Source organism: Marmota monax, unplaced genomic scaffold (assembly GCF_021218885.2).
Source record: "Marmota monax isolate L192 unplaced genomic scaffold, Marmota_monax_Labrador192_F-V1.1 WCK01_AAM20220418_F8-fsc00662, whole genome shotgun sequence".
Lineage (NCBI taxonomy): Eukaryota > Metazoa > Chordata > Mammalia > Rodentia > Sciuridae > Marmota > Marmota monax.
Genome location: NW_026693147.1, coordinates 70,624 through 91,890, shown reverse-complemented (window position 1 = coordinate 91,890; position 21,267 = coordinate 70,624). Strand labels below are relative to the sequence as shown.

The 21,267-nt window shown below is 36.3% G+C and overlaps 1 protein-coding gene and 1 pseudogene across 1 annotated transcript; one reads left to right on the top strand and one right to left on the bottom strand.

Annotated features, from left to right (window-relative positions):
• Window positions 1–3,475: 3,475 nt before the first annotated feature.
• On the top strand, window positions 3,476–4,420 carry LOC124099965 (olfactory receptor 1-like). Its single transcript, XM_046455228.1, has one exon. It carries the CDS (start codon window positions 3,476–3,478, stop codon window positions 4,418–4,420), a length of 945 nt encoding a protein of 314 aa, XP_046311184.1.
• Window positions 4,421–9,945: 5,525 nt separating this feature from the next.
• LOC124099955 (olfactory receptor 1468-like) lies at window positions 9,946–15,786 on the bottom strand (annotated as a pseudogene).
• Window positions 15,787–21,267: the final 5,481 nt, after the last annotated feature.

Below are 21,267 nucleotides of genomic sequence, written 5' to 3'. Positions count from 1 at the left end.
TAAGTTGGCAAGAGGGAGAATGAGCTGGTGCCTTTCCAACCCTATGGTCCTGATTCCCTGGTTGAATGATGTTCTGCAACATAATTTTGTAGGCTTGATAACTTTCCTTTTCCCCACTTATGTGCCTCCGAAGACATTGCCACATTACAGGAACATTTTGATTAATGTTCATCACTGATAATCCTTTTCTTAATATAATGTTCATTAATGTTAAAGTATAATGTATTCTCAAAGGTTAGAACATTTTGACATAATAATATCTATGCAAGGCAGGAGTCATCTGAGGAGCTTTAAAAAGTTTTGCGAAGCCCACCTTCAGAGATTATGATTAAATTAATTTGAAATAGTTCAGTGATCTGTATTTTTTTGTGGGAACATACATACTTGGTTAATCAACTGCAGACCATTGACCACAGAATTGATGTCACCAGGGTATTCTTTAAAATGTACAATCTGAGCTACAGAAACAAAATTTACACATTATTTGCATGTATATTGAACTTTAGAAACACTGCCTTAGATGATTCTTATATGAGTATAGGTAAGAACAATGGATTTCACAGCAAAAGAAGAGAGGAAGCTCATTGGGTCATCAATGACAACATCAGCAGGTGATGTTTCTGATTTGTGATCCATGAACATACTCTTGACACAAGAGATAGTCCTGCTCACTCACAAGAGATTGCAAAATTCTGAGAAACCAGGTGCATGATTTTCCTACATGTTTCTTCCCCTTGTAATGACACTACATAATTTCCAAGGGTATATACTGTTAATGCAGCTGTGTTAAACACCATCAGCAGTGTGAAGTTCACAGAAGTTGGATTAATTAATTTTATTTTAGTGAAGATGATTCCCAAATCTCTTAATGCTCCTCCTCTGCATACTTTGACAACTTTGAGATATACTGAGGTTTATGAATCAGAGTTGTCCAAAAGAAAAAATAAGAGAGTGTGTATGTATACATGTGTGTGTGATTTACTTTAAAGATAAAGTCCATACAGTACTGGGGACTGACAAATCTTGATATCTGCAGAGAAGGACAGTAAACTGGAGTCCTGGAAAGAGGGTATATTACAATCTTGAGCCCAGAGCATTTGCAGGTAGAATTCTTCTTCTTCTTGAGAGTAAATTATTTTGTCTTAAGTCCTGCTACTTATGGTATAAGTCTCATCATACTGTGGAGATTAATCTACTTTACTCAAAGTCTACTAATTTAAATGTTAACACATTATAAAATACCTTCCTAGAAACATCTAGAATTGTTCCAGAAAAACGTGCCATCAGGGCCTAGCTAAATTGTCACATAAAATTAATCATTCCATACAGTGTGGGCATCAGAAGAAGAATTCAAATGAGGACTCAAAAAATTGTGCCTTCCCCATATTTTATAAAATGCTCAGTATATTTATTTTCTTATGTAAATATTAACAGGAGTCATCAGTATTACTCAAAAGAGTAAGACATCTGACATAGCCTAATATTGTCCATAAGTACAAATTGCATTTGTGAAGTGTGGCTAAATGGTTAGGTCCAGTAAATTTAAATGTTGGGAGAATTTAATAACAGTATTTTTTTTTTTTACGTAATGAGAACTCGCTGCCTTTAAAGTTGAAGGAATCTGTCCCAACCTGAATGACTGCCAACAAATATTACTGAAGCATTGGCCACATCAGGCACAATGCCAGGGGCTGCTCTGCTGCAGACATGGAGCAGACGGAGTTTCCTGCATGGAGTTCACAATTTGGTGCGAAGTCAGCTATCTGTGGTGAGCCGCTTCTGCCGTTTCTGCAGATTATGGTCGCCATTACAAGATGGCGCTGGCTCCGCTGTGGTCTGTGACAAACAATTTCTTATCTGGGAAAGTTGGCACATGATTTTTCACCACCCTGTGAGAAAGTTCCACGCGGCAGCTTTGCATTGGGGCTTGGGATGCTTTATTAAGGCTGGGAGGGGCACCCGAGGAAGAAGAAGAAATATCCAGGGACCTGAATAAAACTGTTGAGAGAAGATTCTCGAGAGTTGCGTCTTCCTTGCGGGCAAGGGGGTCGCGACAGCTATCCACCAGTGATCAGCACATTTAGTGGTGCGACATGAGTGTAGAATGCTGTGGAACCTGCATCAGGACTCACCTGGTCTGGAGTCTCAGGGAAGGTTTGTGTTAGCAAGTGCCTAAGGATAGGCCAAGTGAAGAAGAGGCAGAGGGGAGAAAATGATAGGCCACAGGAGGAACACCAAGTAAGAAATACTAGAGGCAATAATTTATGACCGTAGGTCCAGCATTGCTGGAGAGTGGGATACAAGAGTCACTGTGGGGCCACTGGAGTCCATGGTCACAGATCAGGTAATGAAGCACCATTGTGCCCCTGAAAGGAAGGTTGCCTTCATCTGACGAGCAATCCCATAAGGCACTCATCAGAACAGGCATGACCAGATTTCAATCTTGGAATGCCACAGTGTGGATGAAGCATATTAAAAGAGAAGGGTATTGAGGCATGGAAAAGAGGGACATAAGTTGAGAGACGGCTTTCATAGTTCAGGAGAGATCATATGTCATCCTGTTCCAGAAATATGGTCTTGGGATAAGAATGGATGAAACAGCAGAATGAAGAGTGAAATCTCTAGGATATGTTAGATTGGAGTTGATGTTAAAAGAAAGGGAATGGGTGAAATAAAATTCACAGACTTGTGATTTGATTCTGAATTCCTTCTACTTTTAAGAATGTAGAAGAGGAGGAGGTTGGGAGAGAATTAAGTGAGATCATGTGTTTAATTAAGGACATATTGTGCTAAGGATGCCTGAATACATCCAAGAGAAGATCATCATTAAGAAATGGGATGCAGAGTTCTGTGGGTGAAAGAGACATCTATGCCTGAGTTTTTTTCTTTGGAATATTTGTAGAATTATAAAATAATGGGGTTTAGAAAGATACTTAAATAACATCAATATAAAAGATAGTGATGGAACCAGGAGTGGTGTCATCCCAGCAACTCAGGAGACTGAGGCAAGAGGATTACAAGTTAGAAGCCAACATCAGTAACTTACCAAGGTCCTAAACAACTTGGAGAGATCCTGTCTCAAAATTAAAAAAAAAAAGGGCTGGGGATGTGGCTCAGTGGTAAAGTGTCCTTGGGTTCAATTCCCAGGAACGACACACATTAAAAAGATACTGATAAAACAAGAACCTAATGATAATCAGTCAAGCAGGTAAGGGAAAGATCAATGTATTTTTATCCCAGAGGAAAACAGATAAGTGTTTAGGGAAGGAGGAAACATGTTAAAAAGAATTCATTAAAAATCACCAATGCTTATGGGGTCTTAAGACATTTGTAGTTTAGAGGTTATAATTAATGTGGTGTTAATGTGACGATCAATTGCACAATGAAAAATGGACCAAGAACATAGAAATACATTCATCTTACTTGAATTTAAAGAGATCCTATTATTTTCTCTTAAAGGTACTGGAGACAGAGCATGAAAGGAAGGAACCAAACTATCATCTCAGAGTTCCTCCTCCTGGGCCTATCCAGCCAGCCACAGCACCAAAACCTGTTCTTTGACCTCTTCCTAAGCATATATCTTATCACTGTCCTAGGGAACCTCCTCATCATCATCCTCATTCGCCTGGACTCCCATCTGCACACACCCATGTATTTGTTTCTCAGCATCTTGTCCTTCTCTGACCTCTGCTTTTCCTCTGTCACCATGCCCAAATTGTTACAGAACATGCAGAGCCAAATCCCATCCATCCCCTATGCAGGCTGCCTGACCCAGATTTACTTCTTTCTGTTTTTTGGAGACCTTGACAACTTCATCCTTGTGGCCATGGCCTATGACCGTTATGTGGCCATCTGTTTTCCCCTGCACTACACCACCATCATGAGCCCCAAGCTCTGTCTCTCCCTGGTGATGCTGTCCTGGGTGCTGACCACATTCCATGCCCTGTTGCACACCCTGCTCATGGCAAGACTGTCTTTTTGTGTGGACAATATGATCCCCTACTTTTTCTGTGACATGTCTGCTCTACTGAAACTGGCTTGCTCTGACACTCATGTTAATTATTTGGTGATATATATCATGGGAGGACTGGTTGTTGTCCTCCCATTCCTACTCATTATCTTATCCTATGCACGAATTGTCTCTTCCATCCTCAGGGTTCCTTCTGCTCAGGGTATCCATAAAGCCTTCTCCACCTGTGGCTCCCACATTTCTGTGGTGTCACTGTTCTATGGGCCAGTCATAGCTCTGTACTTATGCCCATCAGCTAATAATTCTACTGTAAAAGATACTGTCATATCTCTGATGTACACGGTGGTGACTCCCATGCTGAACCCCTTCATCTACAGCCTGAGGAACAGAGACATGAAGGGAGCCCTAGGAAGAGTCTTTTGTCAGAAGAAAATTCCCACCTATGTATGATTGAAATTATTGGATTTTTTAATATCATTTTATCTAGTAAATGTATTGATATTAATATTGGAATATTATTCTAGATTGTTTCCCACAACATGGTAACTTCTGACGAAGTAGCCTATCACATAATTGTTCAACAGGTAAAAGAGAGAAAGTTTAGCTAATTAGTTGGAAGGGGGTCTTGTTAACCTGGCTATGCCTTCCTGTTTCTCTTTTCTTGGTGATCCTGGGAAGCACAGGATAAGGGCTACTGTTTTATGAGACCTCTATTCTTTACATTCTTAAGTTACCCTCATATTTTGTTATTTTATCTCAAACATGCTTTGACCATGGCAGAATTTTTAAATAGTGCTCCATAATCTTACGTTGTTACTCAACAACATCTAAATATCTCCACCTCCCAACCTCCTTCAAATATCTCCTACACAATATTCCTGCACAAATTTTGGCATCATTCTCTCTCTTAATTTTCTGCCTTTTCCTGTCCCTAAATACATGTCTACATTAATTTTTCTGCCTTTTCCTGTCCCTAAATACATTTTTAACCTTTTATGTAATGCTGTCATTGCACAATTCTGTCTTTACATGTCGTTAACTAAGGCAAGGACCCTATAAATTATTTCTCCAGGACTGGGCAAGGAAGCCTGAAGTTGGTAAAAAGTTTAGTTTTAAAGGACACCTTCTTGTTTGGTATTTTGACTTTGCAAAAGTTCCTGATATCTATGCCTTGATTACACACTCATTATAATTCAAAGGAAGTAGAAAAGATACTCTCACTATTTGTAACTACAAAATATGAAGTTCACTGACTTTCCTTGTCATTCAGAAAATCCGTTGTTCAGCTGGTGCAAGATCAGAGACTTCTTTTCATTTTCTCCCACATCCAAAAGAAGGGAGTAGCCACTCTTTTTAAAACCCAGCTCCTCTATAGAATGGGCTGTTTCCATCTTGGTTTATTTGTTTCCCTATTTGTACCCTGTAGGTGATGGTATTCAAACCCATTTATTTCCTCCTTCATAGTCTGCTGACCCCACAACTGTCTAAATGCCAGAACTTCCTCAAAATTTCCCATCAATTCATTTCACTTCCTAGCTGTTCTTTTCATTCTAAACAATTTAGAATTGTTTTGTCTACTAATGTGAAAAATGTCATGGGTATTTTGGTAGGAATCTCATGATGGAACATATTGGTATTTTGATTGGGACTGCACCAAATCCATATATCACTTTGGGTATTATGGACATATTTTTAAAAATATTTTAGAAAAATGTACATGTTGTAATCACAAACTGTATGAACATCTTAACAATATTCCAATCCATGAATATGAGATGCTTTTCCTTTTTTTTGTTGTTGTCTTTCAGTTTCTTTCAACAAGGTTTTATACTTTTCACAGTAGAGATTTTTTTCTCTTTGGTTAAACTTATTTATAAGTATTTTAGTTAAAGTTTTACCTACTGTAATTTGGATTGTCTTCTTGATTTCTAATTCATATAGTTCACTTTTGGTATATAACATTGCTACTGTAATTAGCTACTTTTTTACCTTGAAAAATTGCTGAATTTGTTTGTTACTTTTAATAGTTTTTGATGAAGTTTTGAGGGTTTCTAGATATAAGATCATGTTGGGCTAACAGAAACAATTTGACTTCTTCTTTTCATCTTGGATGTTCTTTGTTTCTTTCTCTTGCCTTATTGCTCTGGATAGGATTTCCAGCACTATGTTCAATAAAATTTGTGCAAAGTGGACATCCTCTTCTTCCAGATCTTAGAACAAAAGATTTCAGCTTCACTCCATTCAATATAATTTTAGCTTATTGTAAATGACCTTTATTATGTTGAGGTATATTCCCTCTATGAAAGATTTCTTGATGATTTTTAAAGGGTGCTAAATTTTATCAAATACATTTTCAATATCTATTGAGATAATCTTGGTTTTTGTCTTTCATTATATTGATGTAGTGTATCATGTTTATTGATTTGTATTTTGAACCATTCTTGCATCTCAGGGATTAATCCCACTTGATTATGATGCAAATCTTTATAATGTTGTGGATTCAGCAGAGTAGTATTTTACTGAGAAGTTTTGCATATGTGTTCATTGAAAATATTAACTTGAAATTTTATTTTCTTTCTTTTTTTATTTTTACCTCTTTGGTTTGGTATCAGGGTAATGTTGGCCTCATACAATGTGTTTGGAAGAATTATGTCTTAAAAAATTTTTGAATAACTAAGAAGAATTGGAATTAATTACTCCTGTTTTGTAGAACCTAACAGTTAATATGTTTTTCTTTGATGGGATACTTTTTATTATTGATTCAAATTTGCTACTTGTTATTGGTAAGTTCTGGTTTTTATTTCTTCATGATTCAATAGTAATAAGGTATATGTGTCTAGAAATTTGTCTTCAGAAGAATACTCATTTTAAACAGCTTTTGCAGATGAATTTTTATATAATAAAACCAATCAATTCAGAATTCAACAATTTACAACACTTGCCTAGCATACATGAAACCCTGGGTTTCATAACCAGTACCATAAAAAATAATCTAAAACTCAATGAGATTTTAAGTCTTGAACGACTTCAAATTCTCCTCAAAGACACTTGATGAAATCCATGCCAAATTCCAACTGGAATTATTTTTATGGAAACAAACAAGCTTATTCTTAGATTTACTTGAAAGAGAAAATAAGTAAAATTTCTAAGAACTATTTGAAAATCTAGAAATGTTAGTTGATTCTATGCCTAGCAATACCAGTATATATCTGGAAAAAAAAACTCTGTAAGTAAAACAGTATACACTTGTATAGAAATTGACAAAGAGATCAAGAAATGAGGAAAGATTTGAAGAAATAGTCCTGTGGGGGGAATTTTTTATGATGAATATGGTATTTAAGTTAAATGTGGTAAAGAATGCAGTACTTAAAGAATGGTACTGGGATGATTGACATGGTAAAATATTAAATGAATTCCTTACACTCTTTTTTTTTTGAGAGAGAGAGAGAGAGAGAGAGAGAGAGAGAGAGAGAGAATTTTTTAATATTTATTTTTTAGTTTTCAGCAGACACAACATCTTTCTTTGTATGTGGTGCTGAGGATCGAACCCCAGCCACACGCATGCCAGGCGAGCCCGCTACCGCTTGAGCCACATCCCCAGCCCCAATTCCTTACTCTCTTAAATAAAGTGCATTTTAGATGGCTTAAAGCACTAAATAAAAACTACAATTTATAAAACTATTTAATACAAGAAAATATTTAAATTCATGCAAAATTCAGAAACTACACTTTTTAAGTTTCACACATTTGATCATGTAAAAATAAGAATTTTAAAAATTAGTTTATTAAACAAGCATATTAACTTAGTTTCCCTTTCAAAACTTGTATATTACCATAATGAAAGCATATTTTTAATTAAAATTAGCAGTACCTTAATTCAAGATTTACTTTTTTCCTAGGATTAAAAGTAAAGATAATTATAAGGTGAAAAATTACAAAGTTAGCTTTGAATATAATTTTAAAATATCTCAAGAATACTTAAGAGATTTGTGAAGATGACATTTATTGGGAATTAATTCATTTATCCCCATTACCTGATCACTCCTGAAATTAGGAACTAAGGTGTAAGAAGTCAAGAGGACCCCAAATTACCCTGAAACTTTGAAAAACATTCATCAGTATGCTGGAATATTCTACTTGTTCAAAGCCACAGGGTAAAGTATGTGCTGATTGGCATCTATTTCAAAAAGAATGGAGAGAAAATGGCAGGCACACAGAGCCTCATTGGTGTCCCCCTAAACGTTACGGAGTAAGGACTGGAGGAAATAGTAAGCCATGAGCCAAATTAAGAACACTATTACCTGTGTCTCTTGTCAACAGCATTTGAAAATGATATTTTCAAAAGGCTAAATGTAATGTGGCAGTGCTAGTCTAAGGAAACATCAGTAACCACATTGCTCTCTTTTGGCAATCCCCCTAACCTGTAACTTAGTACAGGGTGTAGGGTGAGGGTCCAATGGGATTCTTTTCCAAAATGTGGCTGAGAATAATCCTTTTTGTGAACATATACCCAAAATACACAAACATACACAGTCTATTAGATAACTATTTGGAAGATAATGTGAATCAAGAAATAGAATGTAGGACAAAGAGCATATGTGGGTAAATAATAAAGAGTTCAACTTTGTGTGGTCAGAAAGCATCAAGTGAAGATGTCCATTGAAAAATGAGGATAACAACTATGACATAGGCTGCAGAGATGTGGAGGTCAGTGCCATTTAAAAGAAGTTGAGGGCGGGGATGTGGCTCAAGCCATAGCGCGCTTGCCTGGCATGCGTGCGGCCCGGGTTTGAACCTCAGCACCACATACAAACAAAGATGTTGTGTCCGCCGAAAACTAAAAAAATAAATAAATATTAAAAAATTCTCTCTCTCTCTCTCTGTCTCTCTCTCTCTCTCTCTCTGTCTCTCCCCCCCCCTCTGTCTCTCTCTCTCTCCCTCTCTCTCTCTTTAAACAAAATAAATAAAAAATAAAAGTAGTTGAAATAACAGATTTGGTTGCCATCACTTGCAGGGGTCAAAGAAACTAATGACCAAGAATGGAAACCTAGACAATGATACATACAGCTCACTGTTTCTGAGGTGGGGAGAGGTGAGAAGAACCTCCACAATATAATAGTCTGCAGTCTTAAACAGGTTCAGTACTGACGCATAGTGGAGCATTGGCGTGTTCAAATTCCACATTCTTCAATCTTTGACACATAATAAGATTCCCTTTCCTTCATGGAACTATCACAGGAATTAAATAAGATCATGGATGTAAAGTTTACTGATAACTTCAAAAACCAAGGAGAGAAAGGTGATCCTTAAAGAGTGAGGTTGAAAAGCAGACTCTGGACTCCTTGACCATTCTTGAGGCAACAGCACTTAGGGCCCCAAGAGGACTTTCTTTCCAGCAAATACAAACTAAATTGCTATAAGAAAGCAAATATAATGTGTATTTAAATACATATCAAGTAAAAAGGAAGGAACATGCATACATGAGGAAAAAAGAGAAGTAAAAAAAGATTAACAGAATGATGTGAACACTTGCTCAGAAAGAGATTTCTATTTAGGAATGAAAAGTTCAATCTACAAGAGCGACTGTTGACCTGAGTTGTTTGAATCTTAGCATTGACCTAGGCAAACAGACGATCATTTAAAGCTGAGTTATGGTTTTCAAAAAGCAACACATGATAAATTAGTGTTTTAATAACTTCAGACAGAAATTTGAATTAAATGATTTAAATTATGCCTTCCGAGGTCAGCTAGAATTGACAAACAAGAAACCTTCCCAGTAGGTCACTGATAACATCTTTTACAACAACTACACATCCCCATTTCAGTTTTTATTTAATGGAAAATTATTCCACTTGAACAGAAACATGGAAAGAAAGGTCTACAGTAATATTCAAATATCAAGCTCAGTACTTATACTGGACAACACTGTGTACAAATTTCAAGTGTTACCATGATGCAGAGAATAGAACTATCTTCTAACAAAAGACTCTTCTCAGGGCTCCCTTCATGTGTCTGTTCCTCAGGCTGTAGATAAAGGGGTTCAGCATGGGAGTCACCACCATGTACCTCAGAGCCATAATAAAATCTTTCACACTAGAATTGCTAGCTGATGGACATAAGTAGAGACCAACAATGGCCCCATTGAACAGTGAGAACACAGAACACGGGTGGAAAAGGCCTTGTGGATCCCACGAGAGGAAAAAACCTTGAATATGGAGGACAAAATTCATGCATAGGATACAATTATCAGTAGGAATGGGATGACAATAACAAGTCCTCCCATGATAAATATCATTAACTCATCTACATGATTGCCAGAGCAGGCAAGCTTCAGCAGAGCAGATATGTCACAGAAAAAGTGTAAGATCAGGTTGTCTGAATAGAAAGACAGTTGCCATGAGCAGAGTGTGCAACATGGAATGGGGCATGGTCAGCACCTGGGACAGAACCACCAGGGAGAGCCAGCTCAGGGCTCATGACAGCTGTGTAGTACAAGAAGGAGATGGCTGCATAGGGGTCATAGGCCATGGCAACAAGGAGATAGCTCTGGAGGTTTCCAAAAATCAGGAAAAAGTACATTTGAATCAGGCAGGCTGCAAAGGGAATGGATGGAACTTGAATCTGCGTGTTCTGCAATAGTTTAGGAATGGTCACATAGGAAAAGCAGAGATCAGAGAAAGACAAGTTGCTGAGAAACAAATACATGGGTGTGTGGAGATGGGAATCCAGCAAATGGGAATGATGATGATGAGGTTTCCCAGGATGATGGTAAGATACATGGAAAGGAATAGGGCATAGAAGAGGTTCTGGTGCCCTGGCTAGATGGGCAGGCCCAGGAGGAGGAACTCTGAGATGATAGTTTGGTTCCTTCCTCTCATGTTCTGTCTCTAGTATATTTCACAGAAAATAATAGAATCCCTTAACAATCCAAATAAATAAACATTGTTCTATTGTCATACATTGTCTGATACTCATCATATAATAATTAATTTCATTTTCTTTATAATAATCTAAATCTTTAATGCCCAAATGTCTATTTTCTGCATAATCATTGATGTCTTTTTCCTTAACTTCTCTGTAACATGTTTGAATATTTAATGCTTTCCTAAACACTGTTGTCTATTTGCTTCTGAGACAAAATGCATTGTTATTTTTCATACCTGCCTGGCTGATAATCCTAGGGAAACATAATTGGCTCCTATTCCATCTGTATCTTATATGTTGATGTTCCTTGGGGATTTTTTATTTTTTATCTGTTGTAATTAGTTATACATGACAGTAGAATGTATTTACACACTTTGATATATCATACATAGATGGGATATAATTTCTCATTTTTCTGAGTAAACATGTTGCAAAATCATATTGGTCATGCAGTCATACATATACATACAGGAATAATGTCTGTTTCATTCTACTATCTTTCCTATTCCCTCATCCCCACATAACCATGTTTATGTGGGTTTGTCCCTATGTCCTCTACTCTGTGCCATTGGTCTACAAGTCTGTTTTGGTGCCAATATCATGCTGTTTTTATTACTATAGCTCTGTAGTATAGTTTAAGGTCTGGTATTGTGATGCCTCCTGCTTCACTTGTCTTGCTAAGGGTTGCTTTAGCTATTCTGGTCTCTTAATTTTCCAAATAAATTTTGTGATTGCTTTTTCTACTTCTATGAAGAATGTCATTGGGGTTGTAATAGTAATTGCATTCAATCTGAATAATGCTTTTGGTAGTATGGCCATTTTGACAATATTAATTCTGCCTATCCAGGAGCATGGGAGATCTTTCCCTCTTCTGAGGTTTCCTTCAATTTCTTTGTTTAGTGGTCTGTAGTTTTCATTGTAGAGGTTTCACCTCTTTTGTTAGATTGATTCCCTGTTTTTTTTTTTTTGGGGGGGGGGTGGGGGTTGTTTGTTTGAGGCTATTGTGAATGGAGTAGTTTTTCTAATTTCTCTTTCAGTGGATTCATCATGGATGTATAGGAATGCATGTGATTTATGGTTGTTCATTTTATATCCTGCTACTTTGCTAATTAATTATTAGTTCTAGAAGTTTTCTGGTGGAATTTTTTGGATCTTCTAGATATAGAATCATGTCATCAGCAAATAGTGATAGTCTGAGTTCTTCCTTACCTATTTGTATCCCTTTAATTTTTTTCTTTTGTCTAATTGCTCTGGCTAAAGTTTTAAGGATGATTTCGAATAGAAGTGGTAAAAGAGGACATCCTCGTCTCATTCTTGTTTTTAGCAGGAATGCTTTCAATTTTTCTCCATTTAGAATGATGCTGGCCTCGGGTTTACCATATATAGCTTTTACAATGTTGAGGTATGTTCTTACTATTTCTAGTTTTTCTAATGTTTTAAACATAAAGGTGTGCTGTATTTTGTCAAATGCTTTTTCTGCATCTATTGAAATGATCATATAATTCTTGTTTTTAAGTCTATTAATATGATGAATTATATTTATTGACTTCTGTATGTTGAACCAACCCAGCATCCCTGGGATGAACCCCACTTGATAGAGGTGCACTATCTTTTTAATATGTTTTTGTATGATTTGCCAGAGTTTTATTGAGAATTTTTGCATCTATGTTTATCAGGGATATTAGTCTGAAGTTTTCTTTCCTTGATGTGTCTTTGTCTGGTTTTGGTATCAGGGTGATATTAGCCCCATAGAATGAGTTTGGAAGGGTTCCTCCCTTTTCTATTTCATGGAATACTTTGAGGAGTATTGGTGTTAATTCTTTGAAAGTCTTATAGAACTTGGCTGAGAATCCATCTGGTCCTGGGCTTTTCTTGGTTGGTAGGCTTTTGATGATGTTTTCTATTTCATTACTTAAAATTGATCTGTTTAAATCATGTACGACCTCCTCATTCAGTTTGGGTAGGTCATATGTCTCTAAAAATTTGGTGATATCTTCGATATTTTCTACTTTATTTGAGTATAAATTTTCAAAATAGTTTCTAGTTATCTTCTGTATTTCAGATGTGTCCATTGTGATATTTCTTTCTTCACCTTATATTTTAGTAATTTGAGTTTTCTCTTCATTAGCATGGCCAGGAGATTATCTATTTTATTTATTTTTTTTCAAAAAAACAACTTTGTGTCTTGTCAATTTTTTTCAATTGTTTCTTTTGTTTTAATTTAAGCTCTGATATTAATTACTTCCTGTCTTCTACTGCTTTTGGTGGTGTTCTTTTTCTAGGACTTTGAGATGTAGTGTTAGGTTATTTATTGACTTTTTATTTTTTTTAATGAATGCACTCAATGCAATAAACTTTCCTCTTAGTACTGCCTTCATAGTGTCTCAGAGATTTTGATATGTTGTTTCAGTGTTCTCATTTACCTCTAAGAATTTTTTATTTCATCTTGATTTCTTCTACTATAAAAAAATAAAATAAAATAAATCTTGCTGGAAAGTCGAACTATCTCTGACAGTGTTCAGCAGTTTCTCAGCCCTGTCTCTGACATCTCTTGGGATCACCAAACCCAGATCAGCCATCACAAACCCAGTCTCTATCACATCGTTGGGGGCTTCAGATACCTCAGGACCATCCAGGCTGCATTCCCAAGATCTCAATCCTGCTCATACTTGCAGAGAGACCACCAGGGATATACTCATGCAAAGGAGCAACCCCAAGATGCACCAGCAAGACAATGGTCACCAGCACTCTCAGCAGGAAGAACCCAGGCTCTTCCAAACCCACAGGCACCCCCACATTGAGCCTGAAGGTCCCAGCTGGAGTCCCCAGACAGTGGCTCTTGTGGTGGTAAACCTGCTGGCACCAAGGTCCCCAGCTCAGGCTGGTGTCTCAAAATGGGTGCAACCACATGCAATCAAACCTGGAGTCTCCCCTGAAGCCGTCCTCCAGGCTATGGTAGCAGCGGTAGTGGCAGTGGGTCAGCATTAGTGGTGGCTGCTACAACTTCAGCTATGGGGACATTGTCTCTAGGCGATCTCCAGGGATCACCAGCAGTGCTGGCTTCAGTTGCATCCAGGGCATTGGTTTCTTCTGTGTCAATAGCACACAGAAAGAAGGCCTCCAGGTGATCTCACACTGGCAGCAGTGAATGAGAGGCAGCAATGGCGGTAGCAGTGCAGGCTGCAGTTGATTGACAGGAGATTTCCGGTTCAGCAGCAGCGGCCACGGAAGTAGCAGAGAAATTCACCTCCGAGGTAATGGAAGCCTTGCCCAGAGAAGAGTTCTCCTAGCATGGCAGTGTCTTCTGTGGCAGCCCAGAAAGAAGACCTCCATGAGATCCCAGGCTAGCAGCGGCCTCAAGGATTTTTTAAATGCTATACTATTTTTTAATGAGTGCACTCAATGCAATAAACATTGCACCCAAGAAAACTAATCTACTCCAATATCTTAGATCACTTTTAAAACTCAGATGTAGGGGCTAGGGATATAGCACAGTGAGAGCGTGCTTCTCTAGTATGCTCAATATTCTAGGTTTGATCCCCAGCACTCCAAAAATAAATTAAAACATAAAATAAAATCAGTAAGTAACCTATAAATCTCTATGCCCCATAACATTATCTGTCTGGAGCCACTCTGGACAGGAGCTATGTACAGACCTTTAACTCCTGAGTAAAGAGATACTGAATAGATATTGCATCCCGCAATACAATTTGTACTTTACCTCTGCTCAATGAAGTGGTGCAGCTCCAAGAGTGGGTGCCACCCGATGGGGTTGGTTTACACTCACTTGTTTTTGTTAACCCTACCCCTTGCCTCATTTGAATGGCTTCTCCCCAATAAAACCCAGGTTTGAGATGTGCTCCCTCTCTTTCTTGCTTTGTGGGAGCTGTGGCTGAGGAGCAGACACTCAACCCAAAGAAAGGTATTTTCTGTGTCTGTGTCTTTATTTAGTCTGCCAAAATTCACTTGGAGTGACCCTAACTAATTTTGTTGTGTGTCGCAACAATTATCTTCCCTTCAGTGTATCATAGGCACCTTAAGTAGAAGATGTCCCTTATGACTTTCATCAGATTGCATTGCCTCTGTACCACCCTCCTATTCATCTACTCTCTCATATTTCAGAAAAGGAATGCAGCATCAGATCTGAAGTCTGTGAGCTGTTTCGTTGATTCTTTTCTTTTACCACCAACTCCAACATACCACATCACAAATATTCCACTTCTGATCACAAGGCCACATTCCTATTCCCGATGTCATCTTATCTCACCTGGACTGTTTAAGCAGTCTCTCAAGTCATGTCCCTGTTTCTATGCCTCAGTACCCTTCCCCTTCAATATACTTCAATTATACAGGAGCATTCTAAGTAGAAATCTGATCAACTCTCTCTTGATTAGTGCTTCAGAGGATTGGCATTTCTCTTAAGATAATGTTCCCTTTGAAGGCACAAATTTGCTTTATTACCTGAGCTGCATCTAAATCCAATGTCTTACCTGTCCCCAAAGTGACACTTGCAGTCCACTCTGCAGCAAGACTGAACTTAATAGCATTTTGAACTCACTGTTCCTCCTGCCTATCACTTTGTCCCTCTGCTCTCTCTTCATCTGGCTTATCCACACTTACTTTCAGGCATATTACATGACACTTGCTAAGCTATAATTCCCTTGTGTCCACATGCTAGGGGAGTCCTGCAGCACTTTCCACAATATCCTCTTCTCATGTCATACCACTTGTGTCTGGATCACAGGCTGATAGCTGACTTCCCACCAGGTTGTGAACTGCACACAGAAAAGTCCATGTCTGCCTCACACCTGCAGTAGGGCAGCCCCTGGCATGGTGCCTGATATCGCCAATGCTTCATCAATATTTGTTGGCTGTCCTTCAGGAGGAGACATGTCCCTTCAACTTTAAGGAAGTCAACTTAAGTAGAATAATCCCTATTTCATCCTCCCATAATACAAACTCTATAGACTTCACCACCTAGCACTACACCTTGTCACTGTTACAACTTCTCAGATGTAACTTTGTATTCATGGAAAATATTAGGGTATATCAAATCCCCTGCCCATTTCAGCAATATGGATGTGAATAAAACATTCTTATGCTTTAATACACAGGATGCCATCAAATTGATGTAATTAAAATAAATATGAGATCATTATATAAATTAATGTAAAAGAGGAAAGAAACATAATTTTTAAAGCTCTTCCTTGAGTTCCTCCTCAGAGGAATTAGCCATGTGTGATGGCTAATTTTATGTGTCAACTTTGGTAGGTTCTGAGGCCAAGTTTTCATTACATATGACTTTTATGTAGCCATGAAGATATTTTATAATGTGATCAACATTTAAGTCAGTAGACTTTAACAAAAACAGATTACTGTATATGTGATGAGCCTTGTATCATCAGTTTAAAAATTTAGAGGGAAAAAAGACTTTATTCTCCTGATCAAGGATTCTGCCCCCAAAAGACTTTCCTCCCCTAAGGAAGAATTCTGCCTCCAGAATGCTCTGGATTTAAAAGTGTAACATCCACTCTTCCCTGGTCTACAGTCTTCTTTCACTGTGAAACATAGAAATATTCAATATCATAGGGACTGTGTTCTTAAAATAAATTTGCAAATTAACATGGACATGCACATCATATTAATTTTTTTCTTCTACTTGGCCCTGATTAATAAACACCAGTATGTCACAAAGCTGGCCAAATAAAGCAGAGGAGGAACTTCAACAGATGTGAGAAGCTCATTTTGCTGATAAACTTCAACCCGCTGATGGTGTTTAACACTGCCTCATTAACAGTATGTATTCCTGGAGTATTAGATGTTAGCATTACGGTGGGAAGAAACATGTAGATCATGCATCTGGTCTTTCAGAATTTTGAATTCCTTGGTGAGTGAGTGGAATGATCTCAGATGTCAGGAGTATGCTCAGGGATCACAAACCACAGACATCATCTGTTGATGCTGTCACTGATGCCCAATAAACTTCTACAGCTGTTAAATCCATAGTTCTCAACCTGATAAGAATCATCTAGGGAAGTGTCTCTAAAATTTAATATATATGCAAGTCACCTGGGGATTCTGTTAAAAACTAAGCTGATTCTGTAGCTCCATTTCTACATTTTAAATGACACCAAAGTGATGTTAATACTGTTGTCATTGAACTGCACTTGACTATATTACTCTCTCCTTCTATAAATTTAACATTTTGGGATCCATATATAAGTGAGGTTATGCAATATGCTGTATTTGTCTTTCTGTATCTAGTTTATGTCGCTTAGCCTAATGTCCTCCTGGTTTATCTATGTTGTTGCTAATGTTTTAATTTCTTTTTTATAAAGGATAAAGAGTATCTCCACATTTTCTTTATCCATTCATCCATTGTTGGGAGCTTAGTTTGCTTCCATATCCTCACTATTATGTGTAATGCTGCCATGAATGGAAGAGTGTTGATATCCCTTTAGCATACTGATTTCCTATCCTTTGGGTATATACACAAAGGTGGTATTAATGGATAACATGGTAGTTCCCCTTTTATATTTTTGAGGAGCCTCCACATTTGTTTCTATAATATCTGTACTAATATACATTCCCACCAATAGTGTGCAAATGTTCCCTTTTCTTCACGAACTCAACGACACTTACCTTTCATAAGTATGGTGATAACTATCCTAACAAATATGAGGCAAAATTTCATTGTGGTCTTACGGTGCATTGTCAGGTTTTACCTTCTAATTAGTGATGTTTAACATTTTTTTCATATGCCTGTTGTCCAGGTCTACATCTCTTTTAAGAAATGTCTATTGAAGTCCTTTGCCCAGTTTTAAATCAGGTTTACTAGTCTTTTTCTTATTGAAATATTTGAACTCGTTATGAATTTTTAATATTAACCCTTTATTGTGTGTGTGTTTTATATTTTCTCCCATTTGGTATGTCATCTCTTCACTTTGTTATTCATTTCTGTGGCTCTGTAGATAGTTTTAAGTTTGATGCAATCCTACTTGTTTAGTTTTGGGGTTTTGTTTTTTGTTGTTTGGGGGAAGGTTGGTTGTTTTGTTTCCTATGCTTTTAGACTCATATCCAAGAAGTCATTGCCCACAATAATCATGGAGCATTGATTGACACAGTATTTTCTTCTAGTACTTTTACAGTTTCAATTGGAACATTTAAGTCTTTAATCTAATTTAAGTTGAATTTTGTACATGGTGTGAAATAAGGTCAATTTCACTCTTTTGTATGTGAATGTCCAAATGTCCCAACACCATTTATTGAAGATACTGTAATTTTCACATTGTGTGTCCTTGTAAACTTCCATGAAAATCAATTGATCATGAATAAGTGTGTTCATTTATAGACTCTGTATTCTTTTTCATTTAATGCTATTTTTTAATGCCAGGTTTGATTACCCTGACTTTGTAATATATGTTGAAACCTAGGAGTTCAATACCTCTAAAATTTTATTTGTCTATGGGAGGTGGTTCAAGATTGCCTTGGTTATTTGGAGACTTTTGTGATTCCATATGAATTTGAAGATTTTTTTTCTATTCCTATGGAAAATGATATTGGAGTATTGATAATGGTTGTTTTGTATGTACAGAGCAATTTGGGTAGCATGGACATTTTAACAATATTATTCCTCCAATCCATGATAATGACATATCTTTCCCTTTACTTGTGTCATATTTAATTTCAGTCATTAGTGTTTTATACTTTATAATATACTTTATTTTTGGTCAAACTTATTTTTAAATATTTTTGTTGCTACAGTAAATGGGGTTATTTTATTGCTTTGTTTTTTTTTTGGGGGGGGGATACTTTGTTCTTAGTGTATAGAAACAAGGCTGAGTTTTGTCGATTTTGTACCATGCAAGTTTAATGAATTAGTTTTCAGTCCTAACAGCTATTTGTTGGAGTCCTTGGTTTTCCTAAAAGATTACTTCACCATAAAACAGGGGCTATTGCACTCGTTCTTTCTGAATTGGATGACTTTTATTCCTTTCTCTTGTATAATTGCTCCAGCTAGCATTCCCAATGCTTTGGTAAATAGTAGAGGTAGGAATGGGAGTTCTGGCCATGTTTCTGATCTTAAGGGGAAATAATTTAGAGTTTTAGGTTTTCACTGTATGATGCTATCTGCATTCTTGTTATATGTGGTGTGTGTGTGTGTGTGTGTGTGTGTGTGCAGTGTGTTGTTAAGTTACTTCAATCTATGGCTAGTTTGTTGAGAGATTTTTTTATCATAAAATACTGAATTTTGTCACTTTTTTATACATCTATTGAGCTGATAATATGGGTTCCCTTAGTTTTATAAATATGATTTATTATATTTATTGATTTGTGAATATTGAATCATTCTTGTGCTTCAGGTATAAATCCCACTTGGACATGGTGAATGATCCTTTTAATGTACTATAAAATTCAGTTTTCCAGTGGGTTTTTTAAAAAATAATTCTTGCATTAATGTTCATCAGAGATATTAATCTGTAATTTCATCTCCTTTTAATGTCTTTTCTGGCTTTGGTGTCAAGTAATTTTTGCCTAATAAAATTACTTTAGAAATCTTCATTACACTTTGATTGGAAAAGTTTAAGAAGGATTTGTGCTATTTCTTCTTTAAATGTTTGATAGAATTCAGTAATAAAGGCAATATGGTTCCATCTTCTTAGTTTTTATTAATCTATTAAGAATATCTATTTCTTCTTGTCAGTCTTTGTAGGTTATGTATTTCAAAGAAATTATCTATTTCTTCTAGTTTTTCTAATTTGTTAATATATAGTAGTTACTGCAATGTGTTATGATCCTTTTATTTCTGTAGCATCAGTTGTAGTGTGTCTTCTTTCATTTCTGGTTTTATTTGTGTCATCTCCCTATTTTGGTTTAGTTAAGTTTTCCAGCTGTATTTATTATTTTTTCAAAAATGAACTCGTAACTTTTTCAATGTCTTCTATGATCTCTATTTCATTTTTTTTCTGATCCGATCTAAGCACTTCCTTCTTTCTACTACCTTTTCACTTACTTTATTATTTTTCTGATGTTTTAAGTATACCTTTAGATACTTTCTTTGTGACTCTCAAGTTCTAATGTGGACATTTATTACTATATACTGCAGGTTTTAATAAATCTTGAAATTGGATGCTGTCATTCCTCTAGTGTGGTTCTCATGCAATACTGTGTTCACCATTCTGTGTCTCTTTTTCTGTATAAACTTTATATTCAGTTTGTTTATATATATATGAAATAACATGCTGGTATTTTGACTAAGATTGCATCAAATCTACAAATCAAGCTGAAAGAACAGACATAATGATAATACTGAGTTTTCTAATCATGAATGTAGAACATTTCTCCATAAATTTAGTTTTCCTTTACATCTTTCAGCAGTAGTTGGGACTTTTATTCATGTATATTTTTGATGTATTTTTAAAGATGTATACCAAACATTTATATATTGGGGAAATGCAAAAGTAAATGGTATTGTGTTATTAATATCAAATTCCACATGTTCATTGTTGCTACATAGTAAATAAATTGACTTTTAAATGTTAACAGTGCATCATACAATCTGGCAATAATCATTTGTTAGTTACTGGAGACTTTTATGGACTTTTTGTATTTACCACTTAGAGGATAGTGTTTTATTTCTTTCTTCCCAATATGAAGACTGTTTATTTTTCTTCTCTCAATGAATTTAGCTAGAACTTCCAGTATATGCTGAAAAGTGGTGGTAATAAATAACACTCTTATCTTGTTCATGATTTTGGTAAGAATGCTTCAAGTTTCTCAACATTAAGTATATATTATAGCCATTCTTTATGAACTTTAAGAAGTCCTGGTCTATATCAAACTAATTTAGAATTTTTTTCATAAAAGGGCATTGGATTTTTTTCAAGTGATTTTTTTCTGCAGGTACAACACTCAGTGTGTTACCTGAGATGGCCAAAAAGTCATTAACAAGTGTGTAGCATGGACATGATGAACACAGGGATTATCCAGATCCCTAGAATGATGGAGAAAAGTACAATTTTTCATCATGCTGCTCAGAATGGTGTTAAGTTTAAAATTATTGGTTATTTATTTCGGGGATATTCCCCACTTAATATTTTGGAATGCAGTTGAGTTGAGTTGAAAGAAACCACAGAAAGCAAAAAACACAGGCAGGTACTACAGTGTGTATATGAGCTTTATCTTTTCAAAGCCACAAAACAGTGACTAAAGAAATCTAAGACTTAAGAAATGAGTAGATATACTATTTTTCTAGACTATAAAATTCTATTCTTAAGATGCATACTCTTCAAAAACTACTTATGACAAGTTATGTGCATGTACAAACGTCATAATTAATACAATTATCATGTATAATTATAATGTACTAATAA

Coding starts and splice junctions, on each gene's coding strand:
- LOC124099965 (XM_046455228.1), top strand. CDS start 3,476: ATGAAAGGAAGGAACCAAACTATCATCTCAGAGTTCCTCCTCCTGGGC.